This window comes from Macaca thibetana, chromosome 7 (assembly GCF_024542745.1).
Source record: "Macaca thibetana thibetana isolate TM-01 chromosome 7, ASM2454274v1, whole genome shotgun sequence".
Lineage (NCBI taxonomy): Eukaryota > Metazoa > Chordata > Mammalia > Primates > Cercopithecidae > Macaca > Macaca thibetana.
Genome location: NC_065584.1, coordinates 119,958,059 through 119,974,887, shown reverse-complemented (window position 1 = coordinate 119,974,887; position 16,829 = coordinate 119,958,059). Strand labels below are relative to the sequence as shown.

General features: G+C 35.2%; 1 protein-coding gene across 2 annotated transcripts in view; it reads left to right on the top strand.

Annotated features, from left to right (window-relative positions):
• The window catches only part of DPH6 (diphthamine biosynthesis 6), a 338,217-nt gene that overhangs the window by 3,582 nt on the left and 317,806 nt on the right, over window positions 1-16,829 (top strand). For both annotated transcript variants that reach the window (XR_007727317.1, XM_050797576.1), the window contains exons 2-3: window positions 41-135; window positions 4,554-4,747. Coding sequence is in view for 1 of the 2 variants with exons in the window: in XM_050797576.1 (XP_050653533.1) it covers window positions 41-135; window positions 4,554-4,747 (289 nt within the window). In the remaining variant the exon portion in view is untranslated. The remainder of the gene's footprint in view (window positions 1-40; window positions 136-4,553; window positions 4,748-16,829) is intronic.

Here is a 16,829-nt window from a genome sequence, read left to right as displayed (position 1 = left end):
AGTAGCTTGATATTTGTCTCTCTGTTGATTTATTTTTTAGTGGTGGGAAAGACAGCTGCTATAATATGATGCAGTGCATTGCTGCTGGGCATCAGATCGTTGCTTTAGCAAATCTGAGACCAGCTGAAAACCAAGGTAAGTACATGCCTTTATTGGGAAGTTGCCTGAATGAATGAAACTCCAACTTCATAATTACATTGTACAGGTACACCATACAAAGACGAAAAAAAAAGAACCAATATATATTAAGCACCCATTAGATGCTAGGTTCCACGTAGAACTTAGCATTGTCTTCACTTATTTTTTAATTCTCATAACCAACTTCTATAGAGATGCATTATTAATCTTAATAGACAGGGATCCTGAAGCTTAGAGTTTGTCTGAAGTAAACTAGCACAAACTTGTAGAGCTAAGACTTGAACCTTCTTACTTCAAAGTACACTGCCATTTTACCCCACCACATTTCCAAGTACTGTAGGCAGCATAGAGGTAGATAAGATATAGTCTCATGCCTCAAGGGGCTTGAGAAGTAAGACATATATTGATAAATGATATATTAATGTTATTAGGCACCTGTAGTCCCAGCTCCTTGGGAGGCTGAGGCAGGAGAATGGCGTGAACTCAGGAGGTGGAGCTTGCAGTGAGCCGAGATGGCGCCACTGCACTCCAGCTTGGGAGACACAGCGAGACTCCGTCTCAAAAAAAAAAAAAAAAAAAAGATACAGTTTACCTATTTTAGATGTAAGCCAGAGATGTGAGACTTGAGAGAAGCAAAAAGCAATGCATTTCCACTTTTCATTTGTCTGTAGTAACAAGGGCATCTACATAAAATTCACAGACCTCATATTGGCTACTTTTTTCATTTTTTTCCCCAATGAAATATCCCCAGTTATAGCTTTTGACAAAAGAAATATATTCACCAATTTGCTTTTTAATGCTCTTGTGTTATACCTATGAAACTAAAAGATATTAACTGCTAAAATGTAAGAGGGAGCAAAGATTAGCACTTGTGTGACTTTCGTATTACTGCTTCTCACAGGACTCTTCTACTAAGATCTTTTTATTATCTCTTTTACTTCTTTCCAGGCTCCATCTTTTTGCACTACTGTTATTTTAAGATTAATTAAATGAGTAGTATATGTGAGAACATTGGTTATAGTTCCTGTCATGAAGTATGCATTCTGTAAATTTAGCTGAATTGGAATCTAGCTAAATACTTGTTTTATATCTCTAAATAGATTGATTATAAGCTTTTTGAGAGGAGAGATCATATCTTCTATCTTCCTTTTATTGCTCCTCATTGCTTAGAACAGCTCTATGCCTCTGGTAGGAGTTCAAGCAAAGTTGATTGGTGGACAGTTGCATAATGAACTAATTTGAATTAGCCCTGGAATAGTAAGCAGTTATTTCAGTCAGATATTTGAATTTTCTTTTCTTCTGTGATTAAGACGTAAGTAATGCTGGAAGTTGTGTGGAAAGACAGAGGTTAGAAATATTTTATAGGAAGAAATGGAAAGGTCCCGCAGAGAGTCATAGGTAAATGCACATGCTTGGATTTTGTGCTGCAGTTGATGAGTAGCAGATGGTTTTTTAGAAGTGAAGTTTTTTAAAGAAGTTCCAACTTTAAGAAAGAGAAAATTCTTTGAGAATGAGTAGGAACTGCACTCTAACTTCTGTATTATAAAAGAGGAAGCAGAATCTCCTGTCAGGTTTACCAAAGGAAAGAAACTCCCTTATCCCTTGTGGCCAGGGAGGCAACTGGGACTTTTAAGCTATCTTGTGAAGTTAAAAAGCAGATGTTTATATAGTATATAATACCTACATAGTATACTGTCATTTCCATCACTGGAGTTTCTATCTTGTCTTCAGCTTTCACATGAATTATTTTACTTACCTGGTACAGAATCATTAATGTGTAATCCTCCTTGTGTCCACGGTTCACTGGCAGGGTGGTAAAATGACAAGCAAAGTGTATCTTTAAATTATACCTCTCCAAGGCTGGGCGCGGTGGCTCACACCTGTAATCCCAGCACTTTGGGAGGCCGAGGTGGGCGGATCACAAGGTCAGGAGATCGAGACCATCCTGGCTAACATGGTGAAACCCCATCTCTACTGAAAATATTAAAATTAGCCGGGCATAGTGGCGGGCGCCTCTAGTCCCAGCTGTTGGGGAGGCTGAGGCAGGAGAATGGCGTGAACCCGGGAGGTGGAGCTTGCAGTGAGCTGAGATTGCACCACTGCACTCCAGCCTGGGCGACAGAGTGAGACTCCGTCTCAAAAAATATATATATAAATACATAAATACAATAAAAATAAAAATTATACCTCTCACAATAGAGACACTTATTTAGAATATTGTTAATGAGAAAAAATTTAATAGTAAATGGAATTAGAATATTCTGAAGTAAAAAGCCTGGAAAAAGGCAATTGAAACAATAGTAATTGTTGTGGAAGAAAGCAGATGGCTGTGGGTTGGTAGATGGAGATGGTTTAGTTAATCTTGATGAGAATCAGCAGGACATTGGGAATTATTGAACAATTCACTGAATGACTTATTTTCCCCTTACGAGTGTTATAAAAGAAACCTTAGTGAGGAATGACTGGTAGAGATGACTGCAATGTCCAGCAAAGTTATGGGTTTTCAATGGGTGGTCTGAAAAGGAATTTATACCCATCAATGGGGATAATGTGAACTTGTCATAAAATTCACAAAACCATCTCTTTAGATTTGTAGTAGGAACTTTTGTGGCATGTTAATTGAGTGGCTTCAGGCAACAGGGGAGCCTTTGGTTTTATTTGATCTCACACTATTGTTGCTGTGTAGCTTCCATTAATCAAAGTTACAATGTGGTTAGGACTAAATGGAGCCTTAAAGAAAATTATCTTCTAGGTTTTTGAAGCCAGTGAAATGTTTTACTTATTATGCTAACATTAGAATGTTTCTTGCCAAGAAGCCCAAATTTCTTTGAATAAATTGATTTTATTGTATCAATATCCTTTAAAATGAATATTTTTAAAGATCCAGTCTAACTTTGAGACAAGAGAAGGCCGAAAGGTTTTTAGGTCTTTGGCTATGTTCTCTACTTCCTACTGGGACCAGGAGTAGAAACCTTTATAACAACAATGTGAGTAATATTCTGAAGGAAGCCAGTCTAATCATGTGTGAGTTCAGAAACCTGTGAGCCAAAGTAGGGTAGCACATTGATTGTTGAAGGGATCCTTGCACTATCATTTTTCATTCCTTTTGATAGGAAATTTTCACATTTAATGGAAAGCCTGGACCGGTTTGGCTTATATTCATACATACACACATAGGTATATGTCAAAATAATTATTTTGTAATTTTTCTTTTCTTTTTTTTTTTTTACTTAATAGCATTTTGTGAACATTTTCCATGTCATTAAATATTATTCTACAATAGCATTTCCTGTATGTCTTTAGAACACAGATACCCCCTTTAAATTTAAGTGTTCTGTGGGTAGATAAATTTGAGAGATAGTTCATATTCTCTGCTCTTATTGGAGTACCTGAAAGCATATTAGCCTAGGAAGATTTACACCACAGACATCCATTTAACGCTTTTTATCCCCATGTTTCCTAAACTTCTTTAACCTTAAATCTTTTTATCATCCCATACCTATTAATATCTTATGGGATTTGTATGCCACAGAACATACTTTAGAAAATGTTCTTCAACATTATATTAGTGGCTACATAGTACTTTATTATATGAATATACTATAATTTCGAGTCTATTTTAAATAATGTGACAAATATCTTTGCAAATAATCTTTGTATATATTCATGATTCTTTTTCTGAAAAGTAAGGTTACGAGATCAAAAGGTCTATTCCAGTATATTTCTAAGTTCATTTATATCACCCAAAGCTCTGATGTGACTCATCTGTTTTGAATATTTTACTCATATTGATATTTGTGGAATCTTGTGACAACCACTGATTATATTATTGATTAGCTTAAGATATCATGTTTCTATGCACATTTGAAACTGCTCTAATGCTCTAACAATATTGAATTTATGTCTATTTACATATTTTATTATAAGGTACTGAATATCTGAATATAAAATATACCAAAATAATCTGAAATTTTTCTTACCAATATTTGTCACTTACTAAGTAGATATTTAATTAAGAAAGGTTTTTTCTACAAGTCTAGATGACTTCGTGAATAACCTTGAATGATGTGTAAAAACATTTATGTAATAAAAATCTTTAACTGAATAAACTAATCAAAATTTATTGGATACATTAGTCTTTAAATGTTTGCCATATATGGTATAACAGATTTATGTATTAATACATTTGTATTTGTAATTAGCAGTAGAGATTATTAGGGGTGATATGAACTAGATGCAACTACAGACAAATGTACAATTCTTACGTTTTTATTTCACTACATAAATGCAGAGAAATATAGCAAGCTTTTAAGTTCTGTGTCGACTACTCTTCAAGCAGTAAAACCTGGATGGGCTTTCAAATCCACTTTCTTTTTCACTCTCTTTTGCTAATTATTTCATTTTAATTGTTGCAGTGGGGTCTGATGAACTGGATAGCTACATGTATCAGACAGTGGGACACCATGCCATTGACTTGTATGCAGAAGCAATGGCTCTTCCCCTCTATCGCCGAACCATAAGAGGAAGGAGCTTGGATACAAGACAAGTATACACCAAATGTGAAGGTGATGAGGTTGAAGATCTCTATGAGCTTTTGAAACTTGTTAAGGTATGCAGAGTAACCAATTAAGTATCTTGAATTTAGTGTGTAATTTAAGAAATTACATTTGCCAAATTATTTAGAAATTCATAATTTGCAATTGTTAGTAGCCCAACTATTCTTTAAAAGGATATTTTGTCTTTTTTTGGTTATAAAAAAGCTCCAAATGGTGAGTATGCCTTTATATTAAATGATATTTAAAAATAAGACTTTTTGTATAGTTTGGCATCCAGGATTATCCAATGATATTAAACTAAGTTTTCTATTCCTAAGGAAAAGAAAGATTAGAGCTGATGGCCATTTAATTTCTTTATTAACAAATATTTTTTGAATGTCTACTATATGCCTGGCATATAGTGCCAGACACTGGGGATAGAACAGTGAACATATAAGTTAAAGGCCTCTGCTAATGGAGCTCACTTTCTAGTGGAAGAGGACAGGCAATAAACAAATAACATGCTTGATAGTGAACAGTACTATGAAGAAAAATGAAGCAGAATCAGATAGCACATGATGGCAGGACATAGCTGTGGAGGTAGTGCTACATATGGTGGTCAAGCAAGACATTTCTGATAAGCTAACAAGTAGACATAAAAAAAATGAGAGATTGAAGCTTGCTTAAATCTGTTGGAACAGGTATGAATTTAATGTATAAGTCACAGTATGTAAGAGTTTGGCAGCCATTTTGCACTCATTAATTTCTAGGAGGGTATATTTGGGCTCATATATCTAATAGTTACTATACTCAGTAAATGGTAATTCATAAGGATGATTTTATATTAAGCAATTATCTTTTCATTTTTATTGATAGCCAACTATTTGAATACAGTTCAGTATTCTTCTAAGTATGAATTTTTATTCAGTTACAATCGATTCCTATAAGGCAGATTTGATGAAGTAGGATATTCAAGCCAGTATTTCTTGATGTCTTACTATTTTTCACAAGGGGAAGGAAAGATTTCTGTCCCTTCCTTTACAAAGGGACATTGCATTTCACTTTCTCACTCTTGAGAGAAGTTCAGTTTTTTCAGAAGTTATCTCATGAACCTCTGTCATGAAAATTTTCTAGTTTCAAGTAGCTACTTAAACGACATACTTTGACTTTCATACAAATCAAAAGTTAATTAAGGCTCTTGATTTGAAAAATATATGAAGCACTGAAATTCTTTTAAAATTTGACTACAATAGTTCTTATTTTGTATGTCAGAACATTTTTATTTTTATTCTAAAAAGAAACTGATAGGAAAAACTCTTAGAGGAGTACCAAAATTTTCTGCTTAGTTATGGATGGCATAAGAAGTAGATACTTTTGAAAGGAAATCACAGAGATCTGCTTTCTTCCCTTTGGGAAGATACATGCTGATAAACATTTTCATTATCAAACAAGGTAGAAGGCTTAAAGAATCCTACTTTTAGTGGTCATATCTCCAAAAGGGTGCAATTATGATCTTGACAGTGTTCACGTTGAAGTGTGAAATACTGAGGGCAATCCTGCATTTTCAAAATTTCTTTCTCATAGTACAAAGAATTTGGGCATTACGTTTTTATATAAACCAATATTATAAAATGATGAGACTCACACTGAAGTAATTGGCTTGCTTAAAAATCACAAGCTTGATCACTTTGGAGAAACTCTGTGATAACAGCCCTGCAAGAGAGAGAGAGAGATAATAAGTTACTATTAATAATAAATTTAATTAAAAATGGACAGATTAGCAATAATTAAGAAGAAATTTTCCTTTCCATCCATGCTGTCTTTGGAGAAATGGATGCTTTGCCATTATTATCTTTATGGTAACCATCAGTTATGACATAAATTAATGCTAATGTTAAAATCTTGACAACTTATGCTTTGGAAGTTTGTACATGATAATTATAGTTGAAAGATATGTTATCAAGTTGTCTGGGACTAAATAGTTCCTTCTTTTCCTGTGTAGAAATATTAATTTTACTATAGGATATTTTAAGGACATAAATATCAGAAATATATTGCTTTTATGGAAGTGATTGTATAACTAGGCTTTTATAGTTAAATTCATTTATGAAACACTGTTGCAAAGATTCTAATAGAGGTCTTACATATTCTGATGAATAACTGAGTAATTATGGAAAAAACGAATCTAGAAAAGCTATAATTTTTCAAGTTAGTCTTTACTTGTTCTAAGAAAAAGAAAGAACTGCATTTTTTAATCCTTTGAATATTAATGGAGTATGGAAAGCATTTAGATTTATTTTCATTGTATACATTTATTTATAACCAGTTACAGCTTTGCAGCTTTCACATGTAAGTCTTGTTTTTGTAACATTTTCCCCACAAATATTAAAACTAATTTTTGAATAGATGTTCCTTTTTGCAAAGAGTTTAATTTACTAATTGCTGAAAAGAAGTAGGAAAGACTTGGAAGAACTTAGAGAGTTACAAGTTTCATAACTATTTTGTAGAAATTATGACACCTAATAGAAATGTAATAAGCCTTTGTCTCATAAATTATCAGGTGACTCTGACAGCTAGAGGTATGTATCTCAAGATTTGCAAAATATTTTTCATGTGGCTAATCTTTTATTCTTTAGAATTTCTTTACTGTTAAAATGTAACTTCAGTTCTTATCTAGTTTAGTTTAATAGATAACTGTATTTTTCCTGAAAATATAGTAATTTCCAATTCTGTCTGTTTTAAGTCACATGAGCAGTGTAATAGTTACAGAAAGATACATATAAGCACTATATCTCTATAGGAAATATACGTAGGGATTATATTCTTTCTGTTCTATTGGGTTGGAGCTACTTTCTGGATCTGATGTCTTCCTTTTTCTTGATTTATTCCTTAGTTTCAGTATAATCTATATTTAAGATACTGCCTTAGGGGACTTTGGAATCTTTCCATTTTGAAAATGTTCCTGTTCTGCCCTCATATTTTATTGATTTGGTTGAATTTAGGACTTTAAGTTGAAAGTCATTTTTCCCTCAAATCATAGACAGCATTGCCCCATGGTTCTCTAGCCTTTTGCAGATACTGGTGTGATTGTTGTTCCCTTTTAGTTGGTCTGTTTTTCTTCTCTGTTAACTTTTATGATGTGTCTTCATGCATGGTGTACTGAAATATCACAGTAATGCTGTATTGAGTGTTGTTTCTCCTGCATCCCTTCCCTAAATCCCTATTGAGTAGTGACACATCCCTTGTCCTCTGTCTCTGATTGATGGTTTGGGCATAGGCATGTAATCCAGGTGATAGCCAGTCAGAACATGGCATTCTTCTGGCCACTGTGATTGGATCAGAGGTGGTTTTGTTAACCTATGTTTGTCCTAATAGAATGAAGCCTAGAATGTTGAGTAGTTGGCAGAAGATAAGCTCTTCTCCTTCTGTGCAGAGAGATGTGTGGATGTGAGACCTAAAACTGCCATAGCCATTTTTATTTTTTTGACGGGAGAAAACTTGATGTCAAATCTGATACACAACATATTGCAAAGCCAATAGAATTGCAGTGTAAGGATGGTTCTTCCACTAGTTGTTTGATAATTTGTTCCTTTTGATTTTCTCTGTTCCCTTTTGCTGACACTCTCACTAGTCAGACATGAAACCTTCTAGAGTGAATCTTCATGTCTCTCTTTTTTTAAATGTATTTTCTATCTCAGTGTCTTTTTGTGGTACATTCTGTGAGATTTCCTTTTTAAATTTCCCTACTTTCTTGCTAAATTTTTTAAATTTTAGCCATCATATTTTCAGTAGTCAAGAACTTTTCTTGTTTGTCCATTGTTTTTTAATAACAACTTATTTTTCTTTCTATAGATGTAACATCCCTATATCCTCTTAAAATACAAACAGAGATTTTAAATATTATCTTTCGTTTCCTGAAATATTGGTGTTTTCTTTCTTTTTTTTTTTTATTTGAGACAGAGTTTCGCTCTTGTCACCCAGGCTAGAGTGCAATGGCACAATCTTGGCTCACCACAACCTCCGCCTCCCGGGTTCAAGCAATTCTCCTGCCTCAGCATCCCGAGTAGCTGGGATTACAGACATGTGCCACCACACCTGGCTAATTTTGTATTTTTAGTAGAGATGGGGTTTATCCATGTTGGTCAGGCTGGTCTCAAACTCCCAACCTCAGGTGGTCATTCCGCCTTGGCCTCCCAAAGTGTTGGGATTACAGGCGTGAGCCACCGCTCCCGGCTGATACTGATGTTTTCTTTGAGATTTTTTTTTCTTAGTTTTCTTCTCTTTCATGTCATAGACTTTTCTTTAATGTTTTGGTTGCCTTTTCATATCCAAGAATAATACAAGAGGAAAGCTGACTGTGAATGCTTTTGACTCTAGAATTTTCACAACCCCACATCTCATATTTGTTATTCCTGGAATTCAGGATAGTGTGGCCTAGTTTGGTTCCTTTCTTGGCTCTGTTCTCTTCCATGCAAACAGTAGATTATGGCTGTCTCTGCTGACTGATAAGTCATCGTTCCTTCTTTATCTGCTTTCTAACTTAATAAATTAATTGAAATCCTTTTTTCATTGGTTCTTTCCTTCTGTTTATTATTGACAGTAATAATTGAGGGATCAAAATTTTAATAAATATTTAATACATAAATAAATTTAATCATAAAAATAACTAAAAATTATTTTTTTATTGACAGCAATCTAAAGGTAAGTTTAACTTCAAAATAACTAGATATAGGACACAAATTTTATAATCAAAGTCAAGATTTTGTTGTTTTGTTTTGTTTTGTTTTCTGTTTCTCTCTTACCTCTACTTTCTGTAGACTCTCTTCTCAGTCAGGACCTTGTAATTAGAGGATGGCTCCCAGTTGTATGCTTCTTGGCTAAAATATAGTAGGAAAAGCTCCAGTTTTCATTTTATTTTATTTTATTTTATTTATTTTTTATTTATTTTTTTTTTTTTTGAGACGGAGTCTCGCTCTGTCGCCCAGGCTGGAGTGCAGTGGCCGGATCTCAGCTCACTGCAAGCTCCCCCTCCCGGGTTTACGCCATTCTCCTGCCTCAGCCTCCCAAGTAGCTGGGACTGCAGGCGCCCGCCACCTCGCCCGGCTAGTTTTTTATATATATTTTTTTTAGTAGAGACGGGGTTTCACCGTGTTAGTCAGGATGGTCTCGATCTCCTGACCTCGTGATCTGCCCGTCTCGGCCTCCCAAAGTGCTGGGATTACAGGCTTGAGCCACCGTACCCGGCCCAGTTTTCATTTTAAACAGCTTAAAGGGGAATCTAACTGATCTGACGTGTAACACATTCACCAGTCAGTTGTGGTTGGGAGAAGATGACTTTGATTGGGTAGGCTTAGATTGTGTGTCATTCCTAAACTAAGAGATGGAATCATGATTACTGGGAATATGTTTCCTAGGAGTAAAGGAAGGTTAATCTCCAAATATAGATCAGGCTGTTGCCTGTAGAAGGGTGAACTCTGGTAGGGGGGCAAAGAGTAATGTGTTTCCTAAAAATGTGTAGGTTTCAACTTGGAAACCATCCTAGATGATTCTTTTTTTTTTTTTTTTTGAGACTGAGTGTGGCTCTTGTCACCCAGGCTGGAGCGCAATGGCACAATCTTAGCTCACTGCAACCTCCGCTTCCCAGGTTCAAGCAGTTCTTCTGCTTCAGCCTCCTGAGTAGCTGGGATTACAGTCGCCCGCGACCACACTTGGCTATTTATTTATTTATTTTTTTGTATTTTTAGTAGAAATGGGGTTTAGCCATGTTGTCCAGGCTGTTCTCGAACTCCTGACTTGAGGTGATCTGCCTGCCTCGGCCTCCTAAAGTGCTGGGACTACAGGTGTTAGCCACCATACCCAGCCCATTCTTCTTTTTCAATCTCTTCTCTCTTCCCTCTCTCCCTCCCTTCCTCCCTTTTTTCCTTCCTCATCCTCTTTTTTTTTTTCAAAAACAGTTGGACATTGAGGCTGAAGCAGTGAGCTTGTAGTTAAGGACCTGTATATTCAGTTGCTCATGATTTTTCCACCTTAATATTCCACAGGTATGGTAAACTAAACAAATTCAAAACTTGTTATCTTCCTACACAAACTTGTTCCATATTCTGTATTTCCTTAATTAAAAGTATCATGATTTACCTCATCATCTAAGTCAAAACCTAGGCCTTATTATGAGACTTCCATTTTTTCTCAGTCTCTTTCTCCACTCCATCCCCCTCAACCACCACCTTTATAGCTCCAGCTATTATAGATAATGCTGGTATGGCTTCTAAAATCTGACCCCTTGACTTCATTCTCACCACTACTGGTTTTTCATCTGTACTATGTGAGAGCCCCCTAATCAACTTGCCTTCAGTATTGCCCTATGCTCCGTCCACCTCTTCTACTAAGTTGTTGGCAGCTGATGTGTATAAATGCTTAAATGACCCATGATTAAGATACAGTCCAAACACATTAGGCTAACACAGAAGGCTCTTTAAGAAGAGGCCCTGGCAATCCTACTAGTCTGATCCTGCTATTCCCACACAAGCACCTCTGGGATCAAGTTATAATGAACTAATTAGGTTTCTAGGAGATTGCTTTTCATGTCTGAGTCTTTGGCTGTGCTTTTCTTTATGCTTATCTCTTTGTCCTCCTGGAGAACCCCTTCTCACCTCATATTCTTTGTGAAACCTATCCTAATTTACCTTCCTCCTTTCTGTTCCATGGCAGCTTGTCTATAACTCTACTGTGGGTCTCATTGCATTATTAGGATTGTTTTTGTGGCTGTCGCTTTTGCTAGATTGTGAGACCTGAAAAACATGATAGCGCTGTTCATTTTTCTATCTGTCCTAGCAGAGTTCCTGACATATGGAGGCTCTTAAAAGAATATTGAATATTAAAAGAATAAGTTTAGTAAAAAAAAAAAAAAATGTATCAAATTATTCCAACCTAGGCCGGGCACAGTGGCTTATGCCTTGTAATCGCAACACTTCAGGAGGCCGAGGCGGGCAGACCACTTTTAGGAGTTCAAGACCGGTGGCCAACATGGGGAAACCCCGTCTGTATTAAAATACAAAAATTAGCTGGGCGTGGTGGTGCGTGCTTGTAATCCCAGCTATTCAGGAGGCTGAGGTGAGAGAATTGTTTGAACTTGGGAGGCAGAGGTTGCAGTGAGCTGAGATCACACCACTATGCTCCACAGCCTGGGTGACAGAGTGAGACTCTGCCTCAAAAAAAAAAAAAAAAAAAAAAAAAAAAAAAAATTTTACTGTAATTATCTAATACAGGGGAGCCATGTTACTATGATATGTGATATAAAACCATTGGCAAATTCATTTTGTCTTTTGTTTTCTACATAGAAGCTTAATATCATAATAAATGGAATGGACATCATAGTGGAAGTTTTCAAAATAAGGCATCCTATCAGTGTAACCACTAACTGTACCAAGAATAGTTTCCTTCTGCACACTGCTTTATGAAAATGCTGAGCAGAAACTCTTTCAAATTATTTTTAGTGTATGCATTTTAGAAAACCTGATGATGGTGGAAAATTACTTTGTGGATCTCTTTTCACTTCACTTCATGAGGGAAAAACCTGAGATGGCAAATCTGAAGGGTTTGGAGTGGGTGAAACATGTAAGATGGACTTAAGATTTTCAGGGAGGACCCAGACATAGCATTAATTAAACAGGCACACAGCCCTGTACAAATTGCTCCTGGCTCCTCAGAATTGCACAGCTTGCCTCCAGCCCTTTCAGTTCCCAAGATTTTGGACATTAAACCTGGTCCCTTGGCATAAGAAATGCTTTTCTAGTATTGATTCTGGACTCTAAACAGGAAGAATTGGCATTGGAACATACCAGTGTCATTTTCACTCCCAGGTGCAGCTTTATTGAGGCTGTGCCATATCTGGCCCTTTCAGATGATAAAGTCAAGCATGCATGAGGAAGTACATGATGGAAGATCTGTCTGGAAATAAAATGTTGTACCGTATTTGTCAATTACTATAGTTCCTAAACTTATCACAGGTACAAAGCCTTCATCTATAAATTTCCCCTAAAGCCTAGAAAATGTGACTCCCTCATTTTGGCAAAATGATCATTCTGTCTCTTCAACCTTGAACTTTTCTCCACTTGGTATCAGTGATTGTGTGTATATATTGCACATGCACATATATACCCTTCGTGTTTATCTTTTCCCAGAGTCAGTGCCTCTCTATAAATTTATCAATTGGCTTATTTTTATATCCTATATTCCTCTCTTCTACAAACTATGGATTTCTTCCTATCTTATCATCTACTCTATATATCTTACATTGTGTTGTGTATTTTTGACTTTTCTTTCAAATTTCTTTCTTTTTATTTTCAATCTCTAGTGTCTGTGTCCTTTTGACTGGTTGGTTTTTTTAGTTTGTTTGTTTTTGTTTATTTGGTTTCTTTTCCTATGCTACTATTTATTTTCAAAGAAATCTTTTGTAGCTGTCTCCTTCTGGAGTTGTGTTGTCTGGGATGCTAGGTGTAGGTCTCTGTCCTATAGTCTTCTACTTCATTTCTAGGCCTGTAGTTTATCTTGTCTTGCCATATTCTTATTAAATGACTGAGAATACATTATCCAGATTGATAAGCATAAATTCTTTATTTCTTTATTGTTGCATAGTTTTGAAGCATGTGACTTTATTGGTGGTCTCACAGTAATAGATCCTGAACTGATATTTTTAAAACAACTTTGCCTTTTAAATTGGGAACATCTTCAGTCAGCAGATTTGTAGTGCCTAAATCATTAAATAATCAAAAAAAAAGATATCAATAAATACTTAGTGATGAGGTTTTTTTTGTTTGTTTGTTTTGTTTTGTTTTTTTGATTAGAAATGGTTTAATAGGAGCTTGTTCTGTGATGTGCTGATGTGGGACAATACTGAGTGAATAAAGAGGAGTTGAATAAATGTCTTAGTTGACCTTGACATTCCTGTTAATTTTAACCTATACTACTACTGTTTTTCTTAGTCCTCTTATTCTTTCATTTGTCAAACATTAATTCAATGCTTATAATGTACCAGTATTGGAAAGTAAATATATGTATGAGACATAGTCTTTGCCCTCACAGACCCTGAAAGGATAAGACACATACACAGAGAAATTAATACAAGGTACAATTGCCATTAGAGCATGCAATTAAAGGGTTATGGAAGTTCAGAGGGTGAAAAAATCCCGTTTGGGGAATCAGAAGGGCCTTATGGGCAAGTTACATTTGATATCTGATACGGTTTGGCTCTGTGTCCCCACCCATATCTCATGTCAAGTTATGATTCCTTATGTTGGAGTAGGGGCCTGGTGAGAAGTGACTGAATCATGGGGGTGGGCTTCCCCCTTGCCGTTCTCATGATAGAGTTCTCCTGAGATCTGTTGTTTGAAAGTGTTTAGCCCCTCACTCTTCACTCTCTCCTGCTGGCCACGTGAAGATGTGCTTGCTTTTCTTTCGACTTCTGCCATGATTGTAAGTTTCCTGAGGCCTCCCTAGAAGCAGAAGCCTGTACAGCCTGCAAAACTGAGCTGATTAAACCTCTTTTCTTTAAAAACTACCCAGCCTCAGGTAGTTCTCTATAGCAGTGCGAGAGCAGACTAATAGAATATCCTTGAAGATTATTTGAATTTTGACAGATGACAGGCATTGGAGGATGGCTAAGAGAATGTTAAAAATTAAAGGAAGTTCTTAGCCAAAGTCATATAACCTGGAAATTATGAAATGTATTAGGGAAATAGAGTGTTCAATTTGATTTAGGGTTTAAAGTTTGAGGAGTAGTGGAAAATAAGCCTGTAATGGTTGATTAATACCAAAAAAAGACAGTGTCTTAAATTTTAGGTTAAGGATTGTTCAGATGGTGGAAAGCCCCTGAGGTGGTATTTTTCTAAACTCAATTTAATGAGTGACAACTATTTATAAAAAATGCAAGAGCCTAGAATATAATAGAAAATATCAATGTGCATTGTACATAGGTTAATTATCATTTTGTGTAATGCAATAGATATGTACAGGCACATATGTGTATGCTCTGCCGTTACATTGTGTATTTTTTGCTGCTCAACAAATTCTTATGGTCATAAGGGTGAACCACTAATATAATACAAGAAATGGATTAGCGATAGGCAACTCTGTAGATGAGTTCAAATTAAAAACGAGGATACTAGGTATCTGAAAGATTTTGAGAACCTGAACTTGGGGAATGCCAAGGGGAAAGGTGAAAAGGGGACATTCTACAGATATTGGTTGGACTTGATGATGGTATTTAAATAAATAGTGACAAAGAGTCTATATAAAGTACCTTGTAAACTGACAATTCCACAGCTAATTTATATAGTTTTTACTGAGCAATATTGGTAATCAAAATGAATTATGATAGCTATATATTACAGATATTATGATCCTAAATTTTATAGCATCCCGTCATTGTCATCTCTTTAATCTGGTAAAGGATGGTATAGAAGATGCTTCATATCAATATGGGTTTATTTAATCAGAATCAATTCTTAATAAATTTTGGTCTTGACTGTTCTTTTATCATTTAAAATTTTCTTTATAGAGTTATGTGAAATGCATATCAAATGAAATAGTTTATCCTTATTTCTTAAAAGCACCTAGTGTGGATTCACAGAAATAAGCAAAACTATGATATTAATATCTTTTCAAATAATTTATATAGATGAAATTCAAATTATTGCATTATTGTTTGATAAGCAATTACACATATGTTGGCAAATGAAGCAAAATATAAAGTCATAATGGATTCTATAGCCTCTTGGGAATCATAAACATTGAACCTGACTTTAGACCTGTAAGTTAATTGACCCCTTGAAGTTTACTTCTGGTCTTTCTCCAGTCTCTCATCCCCTATATTTATCCTTTAAACTCCTGTGAGTTGAATATTTCTAAAGTGTAGATTTAATCACATTTCTCTTTCCATCAGACATTCATTGCTTAGCATCGTTCTGCTAGGTGCACTGCAATATGACTTCAGTTTATTTTTTGTCTATTCTCAGATTATCCTACATGTAAGCTATGTGCCATCTAAACTAGGCTATTGTCAGAACTCATTCTTCTCCATATGGTCCATGCCTTTCCTGAATAGTGCTGTGTTTTAGTCAGAAATAACTTCTCCTTTCCAACTCCTTCCTTTACATGGCATCTCTTTCCTGATGTCCTCCTTGATTCACCCCACTGAATATAGTATCTTCCTTCCTTAAACCCTCATGTCACATTTTAACTCTCTTGTAGTACTTACTCTATTTTAATACACAAAGATATAATTTTAAAAAAAATCTATCTTGTGGGTTTTGTTTTGTTTAAAGATTATAAGCAACTTGAGGAATAGGGATTATATTTCATTCTTTTTATCTCCTATGAAACGCCATACAGCTCCTAGACTATAACAGGCATTGTGTTAAACTCTACTTCTCTGGAATACAGTTGTTCCATCTATAAAATGTGGATATTTCTTTCTTCTTTTCTTATTTATCTGTTTTGAAAATAAACAAGAATATATTTGAGAGCCTATCATCCTCATTTTAGCCTCACGTCTTCTTCATTCTCTAGCTTCCAAAATAATCTAGTAAAGTCATTTTTTTTCATTGCATACAACATTCCATTAGTATATTAATATTAAGTGGTAGCTACAAGTGGGCATTGAGATGAGTGTAATTCTTCTTGACTTTATTAGTAAGTTAATGCAGAGAAGAAAACGAATGGTAAATGTTCAATTGTGAAAGAAGTTTTAATGGGGGCAAATTTATATTACGGACTGGATTGAATTGATCCTTCTACATTTGTTGCCTATAATTTTGGGCCATTCTTAGCCTGTTTTAGACTTCTTCAGTCAGATAATTCAGCCTTCCAAGAGACATGTAAAATTAATGTTTTCTAGTTTCCTATGTTAGTTAACTGAGGCATGGGCCATTTCAAAAGGAGATAAAGAGGGTTAACCTAAAGATATCAATGGTTCGAATAGGTGATTTTTTCCCATTAAAATTTATTTTGGCATGTTCTTTTAGAATTTTAACTCCATGTTTGTCTTTAAAATCTAAGCAGTGTATTTTGTATGAACTCATTTGTAGAAAGCCTTAAGCAAGGACTTAAGTGTGAAAGTTAAATGAACCAAGTTTGGAAAATTCAGACTTTTTGGAGTAT